This window comes from Aythya marila (assembly GCF_965140915.1).
Source record: "Aythya marila genome assembly, chromosome: 3".
Taxonomy (NCBI): domain Eukaryota; kingdom Metazoa; phylum Chordata; class Aves; order Anseriformes; family Anatidae; genus Aythya; species Aythya marila.
In genome coordinates, this window is record NC_139044.1 from 105,315,633 (window position 1) to 105,338,639 (window position 23,007).

The window sequence follows — 23,007 nt, forward strand, 5'->3', positions numbered from 1 at the left end:
GCCCCCCTCCCGGCACCGTTTTAATTTTGGGATGGGCAAACCCGGGGTCGGGAGATCTCCTCCCAGCAGACTGCACCGGGAAGCGGCTGCTGTGGCTCCCGTAAGTACGCGGAGACCCACGTTGCCCGGAAAAAAATAAAAGCGATTTCTTCATTGACAAAAAAAAAAAAAAAAAAAAAAAAAAAAAGAGAGAGAGAGAGAGAAAAAAGAAAGGGAAACAAAACCCACGCCCGCCTGGGGCTCCGGCGCCGGCACATGTAATGCCCGGGTGGCGGGGCCGGACTCCTCCTTAAGGTGTATTTAATTATTTGGGGGAAATAATTATGAATTAAAATTAATTAGCTAATATCTCCCCCCTCAACCGCAAGGGCAACCCCGGGAGAAGGAAGACCGGCTGCATCCCTGACAAAAGCGGGGAGCGGCTCCCAGCTCCGCGCTGGTGCCGTACTGGTGCATACTGATGCGAGCAGCCCCCCCGGCACGGCTCGGCTCGGCTCAGCACAGCCGTGCCGCGGAAGGACGTCTCACCTTGTTTACCCTGAGAGCGGCGGGCGGCCGGGGCGGGCCGGGGCGGGCCGGGGCGGAGCGGAACGCGGTGGGCGGCGGGGCCGGGCCGGGCCGTGCCGGGCCGGGGCGGGCGGCGGTGCTGGGGCAGTACAGTCAGCCTGCGCGCTGGGCACCGTGCGGGCGTGCGGCGGCGGCCGGCTGCGAGGCACGGAGGCAGCCAGCGTCCCCGCCACGTAAGTAGCTATTAATACGCCGGGAGATGGAAGCGGGGGGGGAGACGATACCCTGCTGAAAGGGGAGCGACGCGGCCATCCCTTCCCCTCTCCCCCTTGAGAGAAAAAAACAAAATAAAAATAAATACAATCTGCTGATTTTTTTTTTAATTATTTTTTAAGCGTCCTTTAGTGCACCTCCGTTCCCCGCAGTGAGAAGCCGGCCCCGTTCTCGCAGCGCTGCTTTATTTTTTTTTTCTTTCTTTGTGTTTCTGTTCTCCATTCAGCCCCCAGCCCCAAATCCCCCCGTGCGCTTGGGATTCGCCTCCCCGCTCCCGGGGTCGCACTTTTTCCCCTTTTCCCGGAGCAGCCGCGCCGCTGGCAGCAGCCGGGTCCCTTTGGCCGCCGGGCGCGCAGCAGCACCCGCGCATCTTGCGCGGCTCGGCCGGCAGGGGGGCGGCCCCGCGGAGCCTCCCTCCGCTCCGTGCGCTCTTTTGTCGGCCGGCCCGCTCCAAGTTCAGCGCTCGCTCCCTCGCTGTTTTCGCGGGGCATTTTCCCAGCGGCGGCGTTCCCACGCCATCTACAGCCCGGCGGCGGCAGCGCTGCTCAGCCTCGCAGTAGGAGAAAAGAGAGAAAAAAAAAAAAAAGGAAAAAAGAAAAGGCGCCCCCCCCCACACACACACACTTGCGCGCAGTGCTTTTACCTAACCCTTTATCCCCACTCCTAAGCGGGAGAGGCGGCCGAAAGGCGGCCGCCCCCCAGCCCCAAGCCCGGCTCCGCACCGCTCCGCACCGCTCCGCGCCCGGCCGCCGGCGGGGAACAAAGGGCCGCGGGCTGAGCGCTCTCTCCCTGTGCCCAGGACGCGGCGCTGAGGCTGGGCGCCCGCCGCCGCTCCCGCCCCCCTCCCCGGCACACAAAGGCAGCCGCAGCTGGACGGGCGAGGGACCGCGCTCCACGCCAGGGCTCCGGTGCAGCGTCTCGGCTGGTTTTCTCCATACTCATGAACATACAAAGGTCAACCCCTATCACGATAGCACGATATGGGAGACCGCGGAATAAAACCCAGGATTTTGAGGAGCTCTCGTCCATACGGTCCATCGAGCCAAGCCAGAGTTTTAGCCCGAATCTAGGCTCGCCAAGCCCGCCGGAGACCCCGAACTTGTCGCATTGCGTTTCTTGCATCGGGAAATACTTATTGTTGGAGCCTCTCGAGGGAGACCACGTTTTCCGAGCCGTCCATCTGCACAGCGGCGAGGAGCTGGTTTGCAAGGTAATCCCTCTCCTCCTCCTCTGCCGGGCTTAGCCTGCTGCCGCGGGTTCGTTTCCTGGGGCTTTAAAGGAGGTCGGGGGGTTCGGTTATTGACCAGCTTTAAAAAAGAAAAGGCGGAGGAGAGGCAGGATTAAAGGCGCATCCTGTAACTTTTCCCTCTCTCCAGACAATGGCCACGTTATAGCGGTGGCCAGGAGCCAGTTCTGCCGCTTACCCCGGGGATATTGTTCTGGAAAGAGCCGTGCTTTAAGTAGGTCTTAAAGGGAGTTTCAGTGCAGGAGAAAACCTCATCTTCCCCACTCTCACTTTTCAAAATGGAGTAGGGAATCCCCAGCTAATTTTAAGGTGTTGGGACCTGCCGGCTTCCTCGATTTTTTTTTGCCCCTCTCCCGTGTTCTGTGAGTTGGGGTATGGGGGAGGTTGTGGAGGGGGGGTGGTGGTTGCAATCAGCTTTGTCTTAAAAGTGATTTAAAAAAATCCACATCGAATTAAGCAGCCTGAGCTCCCTCACCGTGGAGGTTGTTTGCAAACAGCATCCTCCCCCATTGCACAACTCAGCAAGAACAAAACCTGCACACCTACGGTTTTCAGAAGAGCAGACAAAATAGCTATCCCACTCTTTGTAGCCTGTCTGCTTTGCTGAGCCTCCTCCCAGTTTGCTTCTACTATTCAAAGGTGAGCAGTGGGAGAAAGAAACCCCCATGCGTGCACGCCTGTTGAGGGATGTTCTCCTTTCAGGCTGAGGGAATATTTTCCTTTGTTCCTAAATTGCGATTCTCATTGTCTGTAGCGAGCCAGACTTATGCCAGGCAAACCGAGGCAGTACCCAGTAGTAGTTCTTATAACTACGTAGCACATTGCAACCTTGCAACACCCGCTGCAGTGTTTGCATTGTTCCTGAAATATGGAATTGTGCCATGTAGCTATCTTGAGCAAACGTCTCGTGTTGAACTAACTGCAAAATTGAAAAAAGGTACAATACATCTACTTTTCACATTCCAGGGATTAATGGTAGTATTGCGGATGGTTGCATACTCCTGTACTCGATTCATAAGAAGTTATGGACTAGCTTGTAGCAAGGAAGTGAAAATAATTGCTCCTGTTTGCTATTTGTGAAGACTGGAGTTCAGAGGGCAATTTAAATGTGCTCATTGATTGAGTTATAAAACCTGATGTTAAGGCAACCTAGGACTTTGTGTGATTATTCAGGGGAAAAAAAGGGCCTGTGACTTTGCAAAGGACTAATATTGCATGCTGAAGTGAATGCTTTGTTACTAAACTGAAACAGAACATGAGAATTTCTAGAATGAAAGCCCTGCTCAGTGCAGCAGTACAGTGCTGCACTCTAGGACATTGGCATCTTTTCATGAAATAAACAGATCCCACAAAGCTGCTGCTCTGCGTGAAATTATAGGTGAACTTGCATAGCAAGTAGTAAAGTGGGGGCTCTGCTCGTCTTTGTTTCCTGTTTGCTTTGCAGGATTAAGGTAGTGTTTTGATAACAGTATGAGCAGCATGACTGCAGCTCACAAAGGGTGGACTTGATTTTTTTTTCTCCTCCCTTTAAGCAGTATGTTTTTAAACTGATCCTGACATCTGAATAGTGTCAGTTTTTCCGTATGTGCAAGGCACTACTTCTAGCTAGGCTCCAAAATATGATCTTAGCTTGAATTGCCAGCTTGTGAATACGCAGTTGTCAGCCCTGAACTCAATTTAATGCATTCTTTAAAATGCCTGCAGTATCATGACTAGTATTTGTCAAGTAGCCTTCCGGCTAAGAGACCTGCTATCTGGTATCTTATTGAAGATGCTCTTGGAGATTGCTTGCACAAACATTGGTTTGGATAGCAGACACATACTGATGATTCTCAAGATTCATTTGGCTGCACCCACTGCCTGTACAGATGCCGTTACTTGCTTCGAGGCTCTGTGGCATCCAGACAATGGTAACTTCTCACTTCCAATTTCCAGCAAGAACTAAATCAAACTGCAGCTTATTGGACATTCTCTGAATTGAGGCCAGGGATCTTACATGCTGGGATACAAAGAAGCCCTTTATAAAAGGTATTTTAGACTGTAGCAGCGTGATAGCACTTCCCATCTCCCCACTTGCAAATATAGTGCTGATACATATCCAGACCTACTTACCTTACCCCAGAACCACAAAATATAACTAATTTATATCAGGATAATCTGGTTAGAAGAGAATTCTGGAAAGGCTTTTTTTTTTCACTTGAGGGTTTGAGCTACGTGAATGTTCCTGCTTAAATTTTATTTTATAGCAGCCGCTTTGTAGTAGAGCCATTCACTTGCAATGTATTAGTTTTGAGACCCAAATGTCAATGAATTCTCCTCTGGACTGATTTACACACCAAGGATTTTAGCAACACCCCCTCCCCACCCCAGTTCTGCTTCCCTGGCTCACCATGTCACCAGAATGGCTCAGTGTTAATCTATCCCCCCCCCCGTAAATTGTGTTGGATCTGTTTGGCAGCCTGCCTTTAAGGTTGTTTTTGCCTGTGCTGGTGTACAGCAGCACAGGTATGGGTTGGTGGGAAGGAGCTGGGTGAGGAGGGGGTGTCCCAGTTTTGGGGTCCTTTTCAGGGGAAGGAGTTAATGATTGCACTCTGAAGTGTTAAAAGGCTTAGGTTTTGAAGCCTCAGGTAAATTTGTATTGAACTGCATCTCTGATGCTTGGTTCTCAATGCTTTATAAAGCTTCAAAGAAAGCAAGGAGGTTTGCTTCTTGGAGAGGACACAAATAGCCACTACAGGGATACAAAAAGAAGGAAAACAATTGCATTTTAAACGGATCGGTTTGATACTTTCACTGGTTCTTCATTTTTTTGTTCAATTAGAATGAGACATGACCACCTTAAATTCTTTTTACCAAAGTAACAAAACACCAGAGAGTGAGTTATATATTGATAGAATTTTTATGCTAGTGGAAATGCTAATCCCTTGCTTTGTGTTGCATCTGGAGCAGGTATAACTGAAAATAACAATCGCTCCCATCAATACTTGGCTTATACTCTCTTTCAGCACACTGGCTTCTGTTCTTGTTAATGAAGTCTTTCTTCTTTGTGTAGTATGGGCATTTCTCAATTGACTCAAATACTGATTCATTCGTCATCACTAGATTATAGTAACTTTTTATATTTGGGTTTCCCAGCAGCCTTTTTAATTCCTACAGCTCATTCATAAGATCAGTGATAACATACTTACTATTAAAGGGACACTTCGCTTTTAATGGAGCACTTGACTGAAAGGCAGAGACTTTGGGGTGGTTTTTGTCTTTGCCTTTTGAAGGGTGTTTGTGCTCCAACAGGCAGGGCTATTTCCCCTGTTGTCCTTCTGATCTTATAAACAGCCATTGTAAAACTGAGACTTTGAAAGTGAAAGTGACTTTGCTGTTCATGGGAAATGAAAGAAATGCAGGAAGTAAACGTGAACAGTGACAGATGATATTTTAAACCAGAAAACCCTGAAAGCTTTAATGGGTTAATAAAATCAAGAGAGAGGCGTGTGGATCAGGGTGGATTTAATTTGACAGCTTCTCTCAACACAAAGCTACTGGTCATGTTCTCTATGAGTTTATTTGGATGCAAAATAGAAGATAAACAAGCTTCCTTCCAAGAACCGCCTCTGCATGTCATTGGTCTTTACAGCTTAATTCAGATTACATTCTAAATTTGATCAGCTATTTGCTAATGAAACTGTTCTTGCTACAAGTTTTGAACGCTAGCCTTTTCCGTCAAGGCTACGTGTATCTGTTGTGTGGGGTTGTACAGTCTGTTTTGTCTCGTCCTCTGTGCCGTGAGCCTGTGACATCCTGTTTACATCGGTACAGCTTCAGCAGCAGCATAAACTGTACTCAGAGGTGGTGCTGTTAACAGAATTAGATATGCCCTAACTTCACTGTCCTTCATAGTGCTAACCCTGGCTTTACTGTCCTTGTTCCTGCAGGTGTTTGATATTGGCTGCTACCAGGAGTTATTAGCACCATGTTTTTGTCTGCCTGCACATAAAAATATCAACCAAATTACTGAAATAATTCTTGGGGAGACAAAAGCATATGTGTTCTTTGAAAGGAGCTATGGGGACATGCATTCGTTTGTTCGTACCTGCAAGAAGCTTAAAGAAGAAGAGGCAGCCAAACTCTTCTATCAAATAGCTTCCGCTGTTGCACACTGCCATGATGGTGGACTGGTACTGCGAGATCTCAAGCTGCGAAAGTTTATTTTCAAGGATGAAGAAAGGTAAGAGCCTCCATGACGTTACAGGTGGGGGGAGCCTGAGGTCAGTTTCAGACTCACAGGATGCTGTGTTCTTTGTGGTCACTATACTGTTCGTTTGTGGTACACAAGGTGTTTCACTTTCTTTACTTACCTCTGCAACCTGATCATGGGATGGATGTGCCATTTTGCCTTCTGGCTTAGGAGTAAAGTAAGTATAGAGAGTTGTTTGTATCTGTGTCTTGTCTTTGCATCTCCACCCAGAGGAGCACCCTCATTCCAGAGAAGGGGATGCCTCCTGTGGGAAGGCTCTGCATAGATGTCTGGTGTAGGAGCTCTGCTAGCATAAATACAGCTGGTGTTTAAAGAGGCAAGGAGTAAAAGAACTGATACATTAAAGAGGGCTGGGGACTGAAATGGCTCATACCAGTGAGGAGACATGAAGAGGAAGAACAGTGGAGTGGTTAATGCTGATGTAGGTTGGAGGCAAGGGCCACCAGTGCTTTGTAGGTCCACTTTGAGGACAGCTTCTTGCTTCCAGTGCTGGAGGAGTCTGGAGGCTGCTTCTAAGGGTATTATGTGGTCAGGAGTCATACTAAGACTAAAACTGCCTTGTTGTTGTGTGTTTACCTGCTTTTAGTATCAACTGTTGTGGTACTTGGGAAACTACCCTTTTTTTTTTTTTTTTTTTTTTGTGGTGGTTTTATTTGTATCTCCTCCTTGCATGCTCTCCCTGCTCAGTAATTGGCTGGTAAATGATTTGGGGAAGGAGGTGGAAGACAGGGAATGAAGTAGTGTGGTATACACTCTAGGTATACGCTGTTGAAGTGCTATTTCGGATGCTGAACCATAGCTATAGCGTTGAACCTGTGGAAACTTCACATCTCTTTCCTTGTGGTTACCAGTTTTCATTAATTATATTACATCATGTATTTGCTTGCAACTTCCACATAAACCACCAGAGAAATGAATGCTGCCAGAGTAATGTCAGGATTTCACAGAGGAATTTAAATTGGGAGATGACTGTCGGAAGACAAAATTAAATGAGGACAGAGCCTCCCTTTATGCTTCTTCATGTCTTGGTAGAGGATGGGGAGGTGTTTTTTCCTTTCTGGTTCCATCCTATGAAGTGTTTGAAAGCTTGCTCAAACTGTTGCAGAGTGAAGTGTTCTAGAAATCTTCATTAAAAATAACCAATGCTTATCAATTCCATTTGGGGCTGTTTGCAGGGTTATAAACAAAAACAGAGGCAAACAGGTTTTCCGTAGGCTCAGTAAGATGGTGATCTGAGAATGTCTATTAGTTTTCTGTCACTTAAGTCATTAAAGAGAGGTTCCGAACCTCAAAATAAAAACGGCAACATCTATCCTATTTAAATATTCTTTACTTAACCTAATAAAAGCCAATTTTTCCAAAATGAACTTATTTTAATCTTTTTACAAGCAGTAAAGTAAAAGGAATCTCTTCACTTCTCAATTCAGTTCGGGCAATTCACAGCTATTCCCTGTTTTCCTACTGTAGCCCCAATGTAAATGATTACTGTTTCCTCCTCTTCTAATAAGAAAGTCTAAAATGAAACAAATTTAATGTCCGTTAAGAGAGAAATTCAAAGCAGATACATGTAAACTAAACATTCACAACTTTTACACTGAGTTTAATAATTAAACATCGTTATGACATCTTTGATGTAGATAACGAGGGAACCTGTTTCAAGTAGGTGGGGTTGTTTTCTGTTATAGCTGATTATGTCCTAACATTAAAGTGACTTTTTCTTGGCCTTTTACATAAACTTGTGTGGTTTTGTATGAAGGACAGGGCTGGAACTACCTTTCCACTCTGAGCAGAATGAGCTCAGAGCAATGTAGTGGGAGCAGACGCAGGCCGTGCCGAATACTTTTGAACTCCTACCCTGATGCTTACTAGGAACTAAATGCAACACACGGCATGAGGCCAAATCATGAAGCCACCCAAGAAGAGTGGTGCGTACTATAATAGTAGTGTTTGCGTTCATGAATGTTTTTAACATAACTCGTCTGCAATATCACACAGTTACTCACATTTGAACAGTCTCTTCTAATTATCCACTAATTAATTTTAAAGATCAAATACGACTTGCTGGTTATTTTTAAGATAACAGTAATGTGGTTTTCTTCTGGATGTGTTGTTGACTTGTAAGTATAGAGGTATTGTAATCCTTTCTCCACTAAATAAACGGAGATGCAGTGAGATTAAATAGCGGGAGATGGAAATAGAACCAAACAGCGACTGGCTTTTTCACATGCTCTGATCATCAGACTGTAATCAGTCATCACTTTCTGTCTGCTACTATATTTAGGCTGAAAAATCTTCCTGGTCCTTCCGGGTTCATGGAGGTTTTTGTGCTTTGCTCACACCCATCTGAACTAGTGTTTCGGTGAGCCTGCTGGCGATGCCCGCATGCTGAGCAGCCTTGCATTCAGAAACTGCTGCCTGTGGGAGTGTCTGTGGTAAGGGTGCTGCAAAATCCAACGATCCTTGGTACCTGCAGTGATCCAGGGAGGAAGAAAAAAAGGTGAAAATGATGTTTTAAGAAATGTCTGTGAACTCCACACCTGTTCCTCAGTGGAGGTCTTTTTCAGTAGCTCTTTTCCTATTTCTTCAAGCCTTTAATACTTACTGATTTGAAACTTTCTCTTATTAAACACTCACAACTTTATTTTAGGAAAAAAAAAGATGGGAAATCCAGCATGCAGGCAACATATGAATGGAAACTTTTTTTTTTAAGTAAGATTTGTCTGCTCTTAGCTATGGGCTGCCAGACTGACTGCAAGAGTCAGAGAGAATATGAAGGATACATGGAGGCAGTTCCATTTGTCTAAAAAAGAAAATCAATCGAAGCATTTCTTAGCACGTATTCCTTCCATTGATCCTAATGCTACTCTGGTAGTTGAATATGAAGTCAGAACTCGTGGAGTTTTGCAGACAGGTACGACGATATGGCATGGGAACTCTTCCCACCTCGTTCTGGTTATCTAAACTACAGATGGAATTTGCAAAGATTCAAGATCTTGATCTAGTGTCAGGAGTGCTCTTTGCTCCTGCTGATGTCACTGCGAAGAATGCATGTTATTTGGATGTTGCAAATTGCAGTGCTCTTGCGATACCGGTAATGAACCAGGAAGCAAGGTGGTAGGAAAAAAAATGCTGGAGGCTGCTGGTGCTGAGCATTTTGTAGGGGTCCCAATCTTACTAGCAGTGTTTTCTTGATGTGCTAAATCAAAGCTAGACTGTGATGGTGTGTTACATCTTGCTATTGCATGTATGTAAATACATCAGCACTTAAAATGAAATACAGAATTCCATAGTGTGGAAACAAAACAATCTGTGTTTCAGTGTACTTTGTTTTATAGATTCCTTTAGTTCTGAACTGCAGAAATTTTTAAGATTGCATTCCATGAAAATGATGTGTGCTGTTGGCAAGCACCTTAGGTCTTTTATGTTTTGTTTTTGTTTGCTTCATATAAAGAAAGATTGGGGGGTCTTGTTTTGGGGGGGTGGAAGAAGAGGGATTGTGCTTGTGTTTTGTTTTTTTTTTTATTATTATTTGTAAACTATATGTGAAATAGGCAGAGTATTGAAATTTCAGAGTTAAGCTTCTTAAACCTGCAAATGATCTTGATGAAGCAGAACTTCTAAGACATTACCGCATGGCTGGAAATGTTTCATAAGACTGGGTTAGCAAGCAGCAGCACATCCATTAAATGAGGGCAGTGACTTTCAGATTACTGAACACATGGAAAACACTTACTTGCCATGCTGAATCTCACCAGACTTTTTAAAGTACTTACAGGATTCTTGACTATTTGAAAATTGGACTATTTAAAAACTTCTAACTAAAATTTGAATCCAAGATACTGGAGATGAGCTAAAACATGCTTTTGTATGTTTTCTACTTCCATGCATGATTTCTCATCCTAGATATTAAGGTCAGCGTTGCTGCTTATCTTTTTGGGACTCTTTTTTTTAATTATTTTTGTTCTGTTCCTGTTAAGCTTTTATTTATTTATTTATTTGTTTGTTTATTTTTACAGTCTGCCTTCACAGTAGGCCTTTGGGCAGAGCATCTCTGCCCTTCTCCTGGTGTCCCATAATGATGTCGCAGAATGGGCAGGGCTTTTTTGGTTGTGCTAAAAATAGCACTAGCCACAGCATAGCTAATAAAGCAATTCATCAGTGTGATATATAGCAGATGCTTTGAGAGAGAGCCACCTCAAAGATCTCAGAATTAAATCAAGCATTTCTGTGGTGGTTGTTCCAATGGCTTTCTTAATACATGAACATTCCTGCTGTCAGGGAATTATTAATTTCTGTAGTGTGTTTTTAAGCCTTTAATTATATTAAAATATTAGCTGTCATAATATTTGAAGCTTAAAGACCTTGTACATTCATCATAGTTGTTGAAGGGAAAATTAAAATAATTTTGGTATTTAGATATCATAATTTCCCTGTATTCCTTGAGTAAATATGAGAAATGGTAGGCAGGTGGGATTCAATAAAAGTAAATATCATTTGACACCTTTTGCTGTGCACCAGGGGAATGCAGCCAGTGCAATCCACCAACTTAGAAAGCCTGTGTTAGCATAACATTTATTTGATGCTCTTAGAATTGTTTTATCCTTTTTTTCCCTCTAGAACTTCTCAGCTTTGGATGGTGCTTTAAGGTGACCTAGTTATGTTGTTTGCAATCCTTGTGATACAAACCTGAACCCACTAAGAAACACAGAATACGTGTACTCACCTTTGTCCAAGTAGGCATTTCAGTTTCTTAGAGTTAGCAGTAAGTTTCTTCCCCTTCGGTTGTCAAATTGTAATGCAGTCAGCTCATTTTTTCCCCTGGTGTTGGAACTCGCTGTTTTACTTAAAATTCAGTAGAGAACAGGTAAATTAATGTCCTGGTCCTGGTGTTTGAATACCAAAAGAATTACAAATAATGGCAGTCTTCATCTGTTTTGTTATTTAAGTACTTTACCTTACCCTGAAAGGAGAGGAAAGGTGCCACAGGACCAAATAAGCATCACTTCTTCAATAGTGTGAAGTTATAGGTCAAATTTCAGACTAAAAATGATTATTATTTTGCTTTTTACTAGAATATGGTAAGGAAGGCAAATTCCATTACAGGCAGCAAATCTCTGCTATCAGACTTCAGATAGAGGATGGAGCAGTTAGACAATTGTCCCCTACAGAAAGGTTTGTGCTCTTTGTTGCTTTCAAGGGGTTTGCTTGCAAATCTCCTGATTTCTGGCATTCTGGGGATCAGCACACTGAGTTTTGTTGCATTTGTGTCCCCCTTCCTGATGGGGTGCAGGAGGCCATCTGTAGATGTTGATCATCACACCAGCCCTCTGAAGTGTGTAAATCTCCTCCTGAGGGCATGCAGAGTCATAGAGGTTAAGTGCTGTGCACAAGGTCATAAATGAAACAAAAGCCAGGGAAGAGTTGGCTGCTGGCTGGTTCTGGGGTGAGGACTGAGCTCCAAGTGAATCTTGGAACTAAGTCTGTTTGAAGTCCTTTGGCGTGACCATGAGTGGTGTAGCACTATTGTACTACTTGTAGCTGCATACCTAACTTTTTTTCTTCCTTCTGTGAAAGGTGGTGTGGGGATGCAGTCCTGCAGTGGACAAGGAGTTGGAGAGAAGCCCTACTTAGGGTCCTGCCTTTACTCTGGGCTGCAGGTTGCCTTCATGTGCTGCTCAGCCTCTCCTGCCACAATCACTGGCTAGTTTTCCTTGCTGTATCCTTAGCTGGTTTGTGTTGGCAAGCTCCCGAATCACTTCTTATGACAGCTCAGCATTTTTTTTTTGGATTTGGACCTGTTGCATTCTGGTCACCAGCTTTCTGGCAGGCTCTTTGCAGGAACTGTCACATTTCTCCCCATCACTGGACTGCACACTGGCTTTCTGGACTCCTGTGTGACTTTACGAAAGGCACCTCTGGATGAATGCTGCACATTACACATTGGCTGTGTCGCCAGATGTAGTTGGCATGGTTGGGTGCCCATCATGAAATGCCTGTCACAGGATTGCTCTCTCTGAGGGCAGGCACTCTGCAGTCCTTGGAAACAGATGACTCTTGAGACATCTTGCACAGAGAGTTCACCAGCTTGCTGTTTTGAAGACTTAAAAAGCTCCATCCAGAGACTTGGTGCAAGATACTTGGTGTTCATTTTTGAGCTGAGGCTGAGGAAGTTCGCAGGCATCTGAGCTGGCTAGGGGCAGCTGTCATGGACTGCCACAGTGAAATTATGCTGTATTTTCTTTTTAATTGTCCTTGTTATCACACTATGAAATTACTTCAGGCTAGGGAGACAGGGAAAAGGAGGAGACCATAAACAGGAGCCAACCTGGGGCATATTTAGTCTTAAGCACCTGCTTTTTAGTAATGTATATGGCTTGGAGATGGACTACAGACATCTCAGCAAAGGTTTGCAAGTCAGCTTGTAAAATAATGGATCTGCTTTGTCACAGAGGTGCAGGGCACCCACTGTGGGCTGAGAAAGTCTAGGGCTTTTCTGGCAACATGCAGTTCCATTCACAAAATATATTTTTTTGTCTCCTTTCCCCATGGAGCTTTATCACGTGAACAGACCTAAAAAAGATGGTGAACGTGGCATAGAGCTGACAGCAGAGCCTTTTAAAACTGACCTTTCATGTGATCTAAAACGATAAAAGAGAGGTGAAGTAGCTGCCGTGAGCCAGATGCTTATCATATCATGGCCTCCTTGAAGGGTTGTAACTGAGCCCTTCTATGAAAGGGTCTGCAGTGGACTTCAGGGCCCTCACCCCAACATAGGCACACACACATTGCTCCCTTCTTGCCTGCTTTTTTGGGAGTGTGTTGTCACCCTAGGCAATAAGGGTGTGGAAGGAGCTAAGTGCGTGTCATGCAGGACAGGCTGTTCCCAGCAATCCTGGCCAAGTGCTGTAGGGCAGAGGTCTTGGGGGGCCCCAGCCCTACCTGGAGGGGTGCGGGAGGGTGGTCTGCTTTTTTTTTTTTTTCTTTTAAGTGTAAACCAGCCAAAAATGAGTTAAAAGTCCTAAGTTGCTGGATCCTGCATGTCAGCGAGGGGATATGGGGCAGGATAGGATCTCGTCGGAGGAAGGGTGGGTGGGGATATGTAATTTTTAGAGGCTTCCTCATTTTGCGGAAGTACCAGTGAGGGAATCTTCCCTTAGGAACAAGGTTCATCCTGTAAAACCTTGACTGCCTGCGAGTCCCAGTTGCCTTTTGAAACGTATCCTTGAGCCTGTTTCATTATGCGAGAGACAGTTTGTCTGACAGCCTCCGTACAGGTTTTTTCACTGGAGCTGCGTAGGATGCTGTGTGGTGAACTCCCAGGCTGCGTGCCTTTACGCGCTGGAAGGGATCTTAACAGTGAAAGGAGCAGGATTTGAATTGATGGCATAACATTTCCCCTCTGATCCTGCATGCCTCACTGCCCTGGGAGAAGATAGGGTAGTTCTGAGTTCAGGACAAGTCTTTCTACCAAGCTACAAATCATCCGCATGGGATTTCATTAGCTGCCTTCCCCATCTCACCGGCTGCATGAAGGCAGCATGCTTCTGCATTATTTAGGAGAGATTCCCTTAGTTAAAATAATCAATTAGCAAAAGAGAATTGTTTCCAGTGTCGAGCTTCCCCTTTCTTTTTTTTTCTCCTGCCTGATGGCATAATTGCATTCATGCTCATCTTGTCTTTGTGATGGGGTGCTAGCAACTGACCTTGATTAAATGACCTGTAAATTATTGGCCACACAGGAGCAATCCTTGATCTCTTGGGCAGTAAGGGGTTCCTGCTGATGGCTTGAGTGCTTCCACCCAGGGAAAGGCTTTTCTGGCCTCAGTCAGGGCAATGTTGAAATATGAGAGAGCGTAGCCTGGGTGCCTTTGTTTTTTATGGGCAGGCTAATTTAGGCGGGATTGCTGTGAGGCACCTCTTCTGTTCAGAAGTTGCCATTATATATTTGCCTGCAGTCATATCAGTAAAATGGCAATTTGGATGGCAATTCCAATTTGGATGACAGTTGTTTTCTGATCTCTGGAGGCACGCGGCTGCTGTATAGAATCTGTAAATCTGGATCATCTCATTTTGACCCAACTTGAATAGTAAGTGGGTGGTGTGCCTGGAGGCTCTGAAGCAGGATGCCTCCTTCCAAAAGCAGCTGATCTGGTCGATGTCTCAAGGATGCTGCTGGACTCAAACTGTGGGTTCGGTCTGCAGTTTTTGTTCCCAAAATGGTAACGGTGGCTCAGCTGTGGTTCAGGTGCTATTTCCTATCAAATGGCTTTGAGGACAAACTAGAAGCAACTGTAGAAGCAACATTGATTCAGGCATGGGCTCCTTTACTACTGTTTATTCAGTGCAGTGGAGATATTTTCCTCTGAAACACTCAGACTTTCAGTCAGCATTTCTGCTTTAAATGTTCCATCTTTTTATATATATTTCCCCCCCGTGCCTCATGAGCTTAGAGGCTTCTGAATAATTCCACTGATTCTGGTATGGAAATTGTGTTTGCTTTTGGAGAATAAGAGCAGAGCAAGCGTGAATGCCGGGTTCTTACAGTCCTGGCTTCAGTGTCAAAAGGCAAGGGAGTAATTTGCCAGTAACCCCTGAGCTCTGCAGGGAGGAATAATGTGAATCACCCTGGAAAAAAAAAAAAAAAAAAAAAAAAAAGTGTAGTACATGCGACAAAGCCGTCTGCCAGAAACGGGTGCTAACTGAGGAGGCTGCGTTGAAGAATCTTCTGGAAGATGTTTAATTGATTAGGTTTTGTTACATTACTGAAGAGCAAAGTCTGAATGTAGTCAAGTAATGAATGGCATATTGATAAGAAATTCAGAGTGGTATTGTTTTTCATGGGTTTCCCTGACGGTTTCTATGGGGACAAAGACGCATTTCCCGTCTGAGTGCTGCTGCTGCCCTCTGATTGCACTTCTGTGGTTTCATTCACCAGTAATGGGAAAGCATTCATAGGCAGAATAGCTTCCCCTTTTTAAATAGCCATGATTCAGGGTTGTATTTTTTTTTTTAATGCATTAGACTAATGCAGTGTTTTATCAATGATCTGATAGATGCATAATGCTCTTTTTCCAAGTGCTTATTCAGGGTCTACATTAAAACTTGAAATTATGTACTGTAATTACGTAAGCCTTGACAAAAGTCTTTGTTGTCCTACAGTATGTGTACAAAGCGATTCTCATCCGGCTTTGGCAGTAGCTTACATTTCAACTTCAGGGATTAATTTTGTTGCAACCATTTGAATGGTCGACCTCAAATGCTGATGCTTTTGGAAAACTTTTCTCTTGTGGGGGTCCTTCAGCTGGCTGATGTGAGTTAATTATGTAGAGAATGAGAGGTGTTTTTTTTTAGAAATGCGACTCTTAATAAGGAGAATGATTTTTGTTTGTGCTTTCTCTGCTCTGTGATGAGAAGTGCTTCAAAGCTGACTGATTTCACATTTCAGCATTTGGTTTTGAGTCTGTCCCCTGCCTGCCAAGTGCCAAATTCAGGGTTGTCTGCGCTGCAGTTGGATACACTTCCGAGCCTCTGCTGCAGAGGTTCTGTGTTCTCAGAAGCTACTTGCAGTTTTTAAGGGTCTGTTTGTTGTTGTTGGCTTTTATTCTTTTTCCTGGTATTTTATTTCAGTGTTTCCTCTGAGAGAGGAGGTAGAAAGGAAGACTGCTTCTCATCCAGGGCGTCTGTGCATTTCTCTGTATTTAGATCGTCTCTTTCCTGTTGTTCCCCCCATCCCATCATCCTGAAAAGAAAGGTCTCAGACTTGCAGAAAACCCAGCTCTCTTAGGCAGTGCTTGAAATATGGAGAAATGGGAGGCCAACCAGAACTGGAATCCAGGAATACCTCTGTCTTGCAGAGGTGCTGTGCACTGGGAAATAGCAACTCCTCAGCCAGGCTGCTCCTTTCTTCTCAATTGCGTAAAAAACTGTGAAATGACTGTAAAAAAGGGGAGTGACTTAGAGTTCACAATGGCATGCTACTCAGCTGGTCTGTGATTGCAGCCTGTGTGCTGTATGCAAGGTCAAGATGTGTGCAGTCACCTGTCAGGAAGAGAGGCTGGGCTGGGTCTCCCCTGGCTCTGGGACATGGTGAAGAGTCCAGGAGAGCTCAGCCAGGGCCTTCAGCAGCAAAAGCTGACGAGTGCTGTGCACAGGACTGTGATGTGCTCCTCTGGTGTTTTTGCTCTGCTCACAGAAGGCCTGCAAGTGCCTTCTTTGTCACCTTCTGTGGAGCAACCCAACCCTCCAACAAAATGAGAACATCCCAGTTGCTTTTGGTGGTAATTGGGAAGGGGGTGGTGTTATGTGTCCTGCTGGGGCTGTGTTATGTGTCAGGTAGGAGCTCAGCAGATACGGGACTGTGGTTTGTGAGGAAGGGTATGGGCACTAGGTGAGTCTCCAGGGCTTGTACCCCTGCTGGAGTGCAGCCTGGTGAAGGAGCTGATTTGCAGCTTTTTACCTCAAACACAAGGGTGTTACTGGTTGAGGTCTTGGGGGCTGGCAAGAAGGGATGAGGAGAGCTGAAGGTTGTGTTTTTGTTTGATTTGGGACCTTTTGTTTCCTCAAAGCCTGTCAACTCAGCAGGATGAAAAACCTGGTTGAGTGTTTGCTTCATTTGGCTGCAGATTATGGAGGAGCAGGCAGATAAGGGCCAGCTGTTGTTCCATTTGCTTGCTTAAACAAAACCCGACGTGGCATGCGCGGAGGGCTGCCGGCTGCAGAATGCAGCACCTTGCATGAAAATCAAGGCAGGGATATGGCCTTTGTGTTCTGCGTCTGGTTTACTAGCAAGAAATGATTTCTCTTCTTGGAGAAAATGAGTTCTGAGCATTTTTTTTAAACGCACATTGCAATCCACTCCTTCCACTTCTGTGTTGCATCCATTACAGAAAATGCAAGATTTGGGAAATAAAATAATTTTATTTTAATACACAAGCTGCTGAATGAACTGTTTCTTTAATATTTTTTTTTGGCAATGTTCAGAAACGTAAAACAAGATAGGAGAGTAAGCAGCATTTCCCTGCACTGTTGACACTTGGATGGCAAGAGAGTGTGTGTGGGGGTGAATTCCATCCTGCAAGTTATTTATAAATAGCATACCCTGCCCCGTTCCTTGCCTGCTGCTGGTAGCAGGAGTGAGTTGATGCTTTCCTGGCTGGCAGTTCAGTGACTTAATGCACGTTTGATTAGTTGGCCTCCCCGCTTTATTACCACACATGCTTTTCTATGGAAAAACTGAGGTGGGCAGTGCAAATGAACCACAAGTCATGCCTCTGCCTTCCATTTCCTCCTCTCTGTTCCCTGTCCTCCTAGATGTGTTTTTTTTTCACTCTACATTTCTCCTCGCTGTGCTTCTGATGCTGGACAGGTGTGGGAATGTGACAGGGCTGAGCATGATGGAAAAACCCTTCTCCTTGGCACTCTCCCATTTTGGAGCCTCTGAGCTGTGTACAGAGGGAAATTGCTGTGGTCTTGATAATTGCAGTTAGTTTCTTCTTACAGCCAGCTTCCTGTGTGAGGTATTGCTGCTATAGGGTATTGTCTGAGTGCTAACGAGCAGTTGTCCATCCCCAGAATTGCTGTTAGGCTGGCAATGGGTAATTAATCGGGAAGCAGGTGTGTTGCGCAAACCCCATCAGCATCCGCACTGGAGGAGAAAACGCTGGCCTGTTTAATGTGAGAAGGAGCTGCCTGGACACACTGCTTGGGAGCCAGGTATCCTGCATTCTGTATTTATGACTTCCTGATTCAAGGCATGTTGCCAAAGGGGCTTTCACCTCTGCTAGTAAACATCTCTAGCTGTTGAAAAGGTCCAAGTGTCATTATGAGAGTTTATGGCACAGTTGCCACTGGAGTACTCCATGGAGTAAAATGCTCTTCTGTTGGTTCAAAGAAAATAGCACTGAGCTGCCCTGGAACCAAGTCTCAGCCAAAGCTGGCCCAGCTGTCTTTTGCAACTCAAGCCTGAGCAATGTTGTCTTCAATAAACATTTAAGAAACAGGGCTCTCCTTGTCTGTTCTAATGCCTATTAAACGATGTGCTTTAGTCAAGAGATGTGAGTTCTGTTTTCTGGGATGAAGTTCAGGCATTGCCTGTGAATGTCTGTGGTATGGGAGTATGGCCACGACACAGGGCTAGGAGTGATCATACAGACCCATGAGGTTGAGGAAAGAGGACTGAAATGCCCTCAGTTGAGCTGTGATCCCCAAGTTGTTGGAAGACTGCACTGCTGCTAGGTTACTCTTCTATCCAGATGCACTGGATAAATCCTGTTGCGTTGTACCCATTCTGCTCTTAGAGCCAACTATTGCTGGCATATTGTCTAAAGGATAATTGGTAATCCTTTTGGATGCCTTTAAAAGGGACAGATTTTTAAATATAGCTACAGACGCTTGCAGTCCAAATTAAGAGGAAAGAAAGGTTATGTAAAACTCATGCTATGACAAGCAGCTTCGGCGTTGTTTTTTTTCTGCTTCTGTGTGATATCTATAATGGAAGAAAATCCTTTTGCAGAGATAATTACTTCAGCACAATGACAAGTTCACAACACTTTGCAGGCAAAAGGAGTGTGCAATCTAGATAAAGCATTCCTGTCATCCCTGTGCAAGCCCTTTGCTATTCTCTCCATTCATTTCAATGTGAGAAGCTCTTCTGGTTTGGCTGGGTAGATAAGCTCATCTCTGTATTCAGCTCGCCTGATCTCCCTTACCCAAAGATCTCTTTAGGAAGACCAAAATCTGTCAAACTTGCTCTTGAATACTGGAATAAAGAAAAATATTGGTTGGTCAGAGGATTATTTAGGGTCGGAGTGACAGTTTTTATTCACATCAAACTTTGAAATACAGGTGCGAGTAACTGTTCACCAGTGTGAAAGTGTCAAAACAACATTGTCTAGTTAGGGCTAGTCATGAGTCCTACATATGATTGGAGTGCAGAAAACAAACAACCTTGAGGCTTGTATCTCCTCTTGGAAATCATGTTTACAGAAACATTACTAAAGACTTGAATGTAGCAGTTAACTTCTTTTTATAAGACCTTACCAGCTTATTTACTGGACAGGTGTAATTGAAATCTTGTAGCTGTGTGTATGGCAATATTCCCTATGTGTCTTTTTAACTGGTATAGAAGAGACAATATCAATTACCTGTAATAATAAGCACTGTGAGTGGGAATCTAAACTGTTGCAGTTCTGCAGTTGTTGAATTTTGTAGAGTACTTTTATTACAATTGCAATTGTGTAACTGTAACAGCCTGGAATATGTGTGTTTTGATGTTTACTTACCTTGTGTGTTTTTTTTTCCTTTTTTTTTTTTTTTTTTTTTTTTTCTTTTTTTGCCTGCAGGACTAGAGTGAAATTGGAAAGCCTAGAAGATGCTTATATTTTAAGAGGAAATGATGACTCTCTTTCTGATAAGCATGGATGCCCAGCCTATGTGAGTCCAGAGATCTTGAACACAAATGGCAGCTACTCTGGCAAAGCAGCGGACGTATGGAGTCTAGGTGTCATGCTTTACACCATGCTAGTTGGACGCTATCCTTTCCATGACATTGAGCCTAGTTCCCTCTTCAGCAAGATCCGGCGTGGGCAATTTAACATTCCAGAAACTCTATCCCCCAAGGCAAAATGCCTCATACGTAGCATACTGCGTCGGGAGCCATCAGAAAGGCTGACTTCACAGGAAATTCTGGACCATCCATGGTTTTCTACAGATTTTAATGTATCGAATTCAGGATATGGTGCTAAGGAAGTATCAGATCAGCTGGTGCCTGATGTCAACATGGAAGAAGATTTGGACCCATTCTTTAATTGAGCACAAAGACTGGTGTTCAGAAGGTACACAACCTGGAGATGGACACATGAAGGAGCCCTTCCTGACGGTGTTAAATCACATCCTGCATCAGCCTAGCTTGGTAGCAAAAGACACTCAGAGGTCCTCGGATTGAGAAGGAACCTCCACAAGGAGCTAATATAACAAATGTAGCATGGGGACAGATTGGGGGGGTGGGGGGAAGCTTGCTATCAGGTTAGATTGATTTGGAGGAGAAAAGGCAGCATGGAGCAATTGTAGCTTCTCACCTTTTTGGAGCCAAGGAGACTGCACATGCCAATTCTGGTGCAGCTGTATCACTCCTGTTTCTGTTCCATTAAAAAATAGTGGTAACTCACAACAAATAGAAACTTTTTGCCTCAGCTCACATCTTGGCATCGCACTGTTAGATATTTAACTTCAGCCATTATTCAGGGAAAGTACAATTGGCTAACTTTTTTTTAATCGGATGTCTAATAATTAATGGGATTAATTTAAGAAAAAAATTAGGTGCACAAAGATGGACATGAAAAGTGGGTGCTAAAAACAAACAAAATTTCAGTTCATGTCTCTTGATAGCTATTTTCAACTCATTTCTTCTAAATAAACTACTTAATATTCTTGTCAGGAAATGACATTTTAATGCTTTGTTCCCTTAAGGGGAAGTAACTGTCATTTAACAAGCTGTTCTGTTTTGTGTCAAATGGTTTGTTGCAGGAAGCTATTATAACTCGAACTTCCAGATGCATTACTGCTATAATAGGAGAGAAAAAAAAAAAAGAAAATTATGTGACTTTTTTTTTTTTTTTTTTTTTTTTTTTTTTTTGTTTAAAAGATATGAGATACTGGCTTCCATATCTGCCATGCTGCACGTATATGACTAGAGAGGGCAGAAGGCCCTTAATCATGTCTTTATCTGAGAACCGATCTCTTCTTTACCTGACTGGCCCACATGTAAATAGAGGGCTCTTTATTATTGAAGAAGAGTATTGTGAGTTGTTTTTTTTTCTTTGAATTCCTCTCAACTTGGGAAAAGAATTGTTTGGGTTTGATTTTTGTTTATGTCCAGAATAAGAAATAAGAGGGTATTAATAAGCTGAACATTTATATTACAGATATTCCTCTTGAAACATACACAGTAATATGCACCTTTTGTATTGTCAAGACTTATTCTATTTATTGAAGAAAATGTCACAGTAGTGATGTATTAAGCCAGTACTTCAATTACGGGTTGACTTGGGATGACATGTTACATGCTGTAGTTAACACACTTCTTTTCTGTTCAGGTATTTCTGTCCCTAAATAACTTTTTATTTAGCTTTTTTTTTTTTTTTTTTTTTTTTTTTTTTTCTAGATAGCTTTATTTTATTTAGACTGGCAAATGTTTTTATTACTGCTTTTATATTGCTGTATGATATTGAAATCTCTTGGCATAAATATTTGTGTTTCCAGTACCTCAGTTGTTCTGATATTACTGCCTGTATACGTTTTGTGAAGTGGTCATGTTTTTTGGGTAGGTACATGTGGACTCTGTAGTATGTAAATGTTACTTGAATTTGTGCTTAATTATAGTATGTGGCATGTGCGTACAGCTACTTGGCATTTGACGTATGGATGCTATTTGCCTGCCTTGCAGGAAAGTTATGGTCCCACTCTCAAGAGGATGTTTCACAGTTCTTTATCAAGAGACAAAGCTAGCTGCAGCTGACCTGCCTTGGTTCTATTTTGGTAACTAAGAATATAAAGGAGTAATGTTTTTACACTCTGAAGATGGTGCTGTGTCAAGAAGGACTTTTTTTTTTTTTATTTTATAAGTACCTTATAGGAGGAAAGATTGGTGATGTGCATGGTGGGGTTTTACTGCCTCTGGTGCTTTGTCATGTATTTGGTTTAATGTTTTTGTCCTAATCTCTTCAATAAATAAAATTGTGCATATTTAACTAAATTTCAGTTGTGAAAGATGTTCTTACTTTAGGTCTGAGGTGCTGCAGGAGTTTTCTCTATTAGGATCGCTTAGCTGCTATATTTTGTGCTGCTAATAAGCTCTTGCCAGACCTGTGAGCTGAGAAAGCTTAGCACTTCTATTTACAAGGTAACACTGTAAGCCTTTTCATCAAAAATTTTACAGTCTGCTATAAATGAAACTGGCTTTTATTTTGTTTATTTTCTTTTGGCCTGTCCCTGCCATTTGTCAAGTCCATATACTTTTTTTTTTTTCTAGGAGGGCATTGAAATGCAGTGAGAGCTATGTCTTTTTGTTAATGTGAGGCTCTTCCACTGATAGAGACATGCCGAAATGGAGCAAGCTAGCACTTCCACTTTCCAAAGATCTAGAAAAATGTGTATCTTGCATTTACCTCTCAGTTCCAGAAAGGATGGATCTGAAATAACACCTCCTAATTTACTGTCTCCTACTCAAGGCCAGATTCTACTATTTTCATTCTTTTTGATTAATAATTTATAGATGTATGTAGTGAGATTATGTAGAAGTGCATGTGAAATAATAGTGTTTTGTCAATGTTAGACAAAACAGATGAGTCTTGGCCCATTAAGGAAAGACCAGTTGAATGTCGCTGTGATTTCAACCAGGATGCTATCTGGTTTTGGCTTTTGTATAATTTGAAAGAAAAAAGAAAAGCTATAGGTAGCAGATGTCCACCGCCAAAAGAAAAAAACAAACAAAAAACCTGTTCCACTCCAAAATAGCAGAATATTGCACCCAAACTGCCAGTACAGGGATTACCATCAGGCTGTCTAGCATTGTGCTACATGATTTTAGTCCAGGTAATTCCTGGCACATATTGAGTATTTTGGTTGATAGGTTGAGAATTAAAACCGTTGATTATAGCACCAAGCAGAAATGTTATTAACATGTAGAAACACTTGAAGATCAGTTTTTAAATGATCTGCATGCCTGCAGCCA

At 43.5% G+C, this 23,007-nt stretch overlaps 1 protein-coding gene across 2 annotated transcripts; it reads left to right on the plus strand.

Moving 5' to 3' along the window:
* Positions 1-628: 628 nt before the first annotated feature.
* TRIB2 (tribbles pseudokinase 2) lies at positions 629-22,795 on the plus strand. 2 transcript variants are annotated; one of them, XM_082756979.1, is made up of 4 exons: positions 629-740; positions 1,580-1,990; positions 5,956-6,248; positions 19,619-22,795. In XM_082756979.1, exons 2-4 carry the CDS (start codon positions 1,721-1,723, stop codon positions 20,085-20,087), a joined length of 1,032 nt encoding a protein of 343 aa, XP_082613105.1. In that variant the 5' UTR covers positions 629-740; positions 1,580-1,720; the 3' UTR covers positions 20,088-22,795. The 2 variants fall into 2 exon arrangements, with proteins under 2 accessions (XP_082613105.1, XP_082613104.1); XM_082756978.1 differs by having other exon boundaries at positions 678-740; positions 903-1,990.
* The last annotated feature ends 212 nt before the right edge of the window (positions 22,796-23,007 follow it).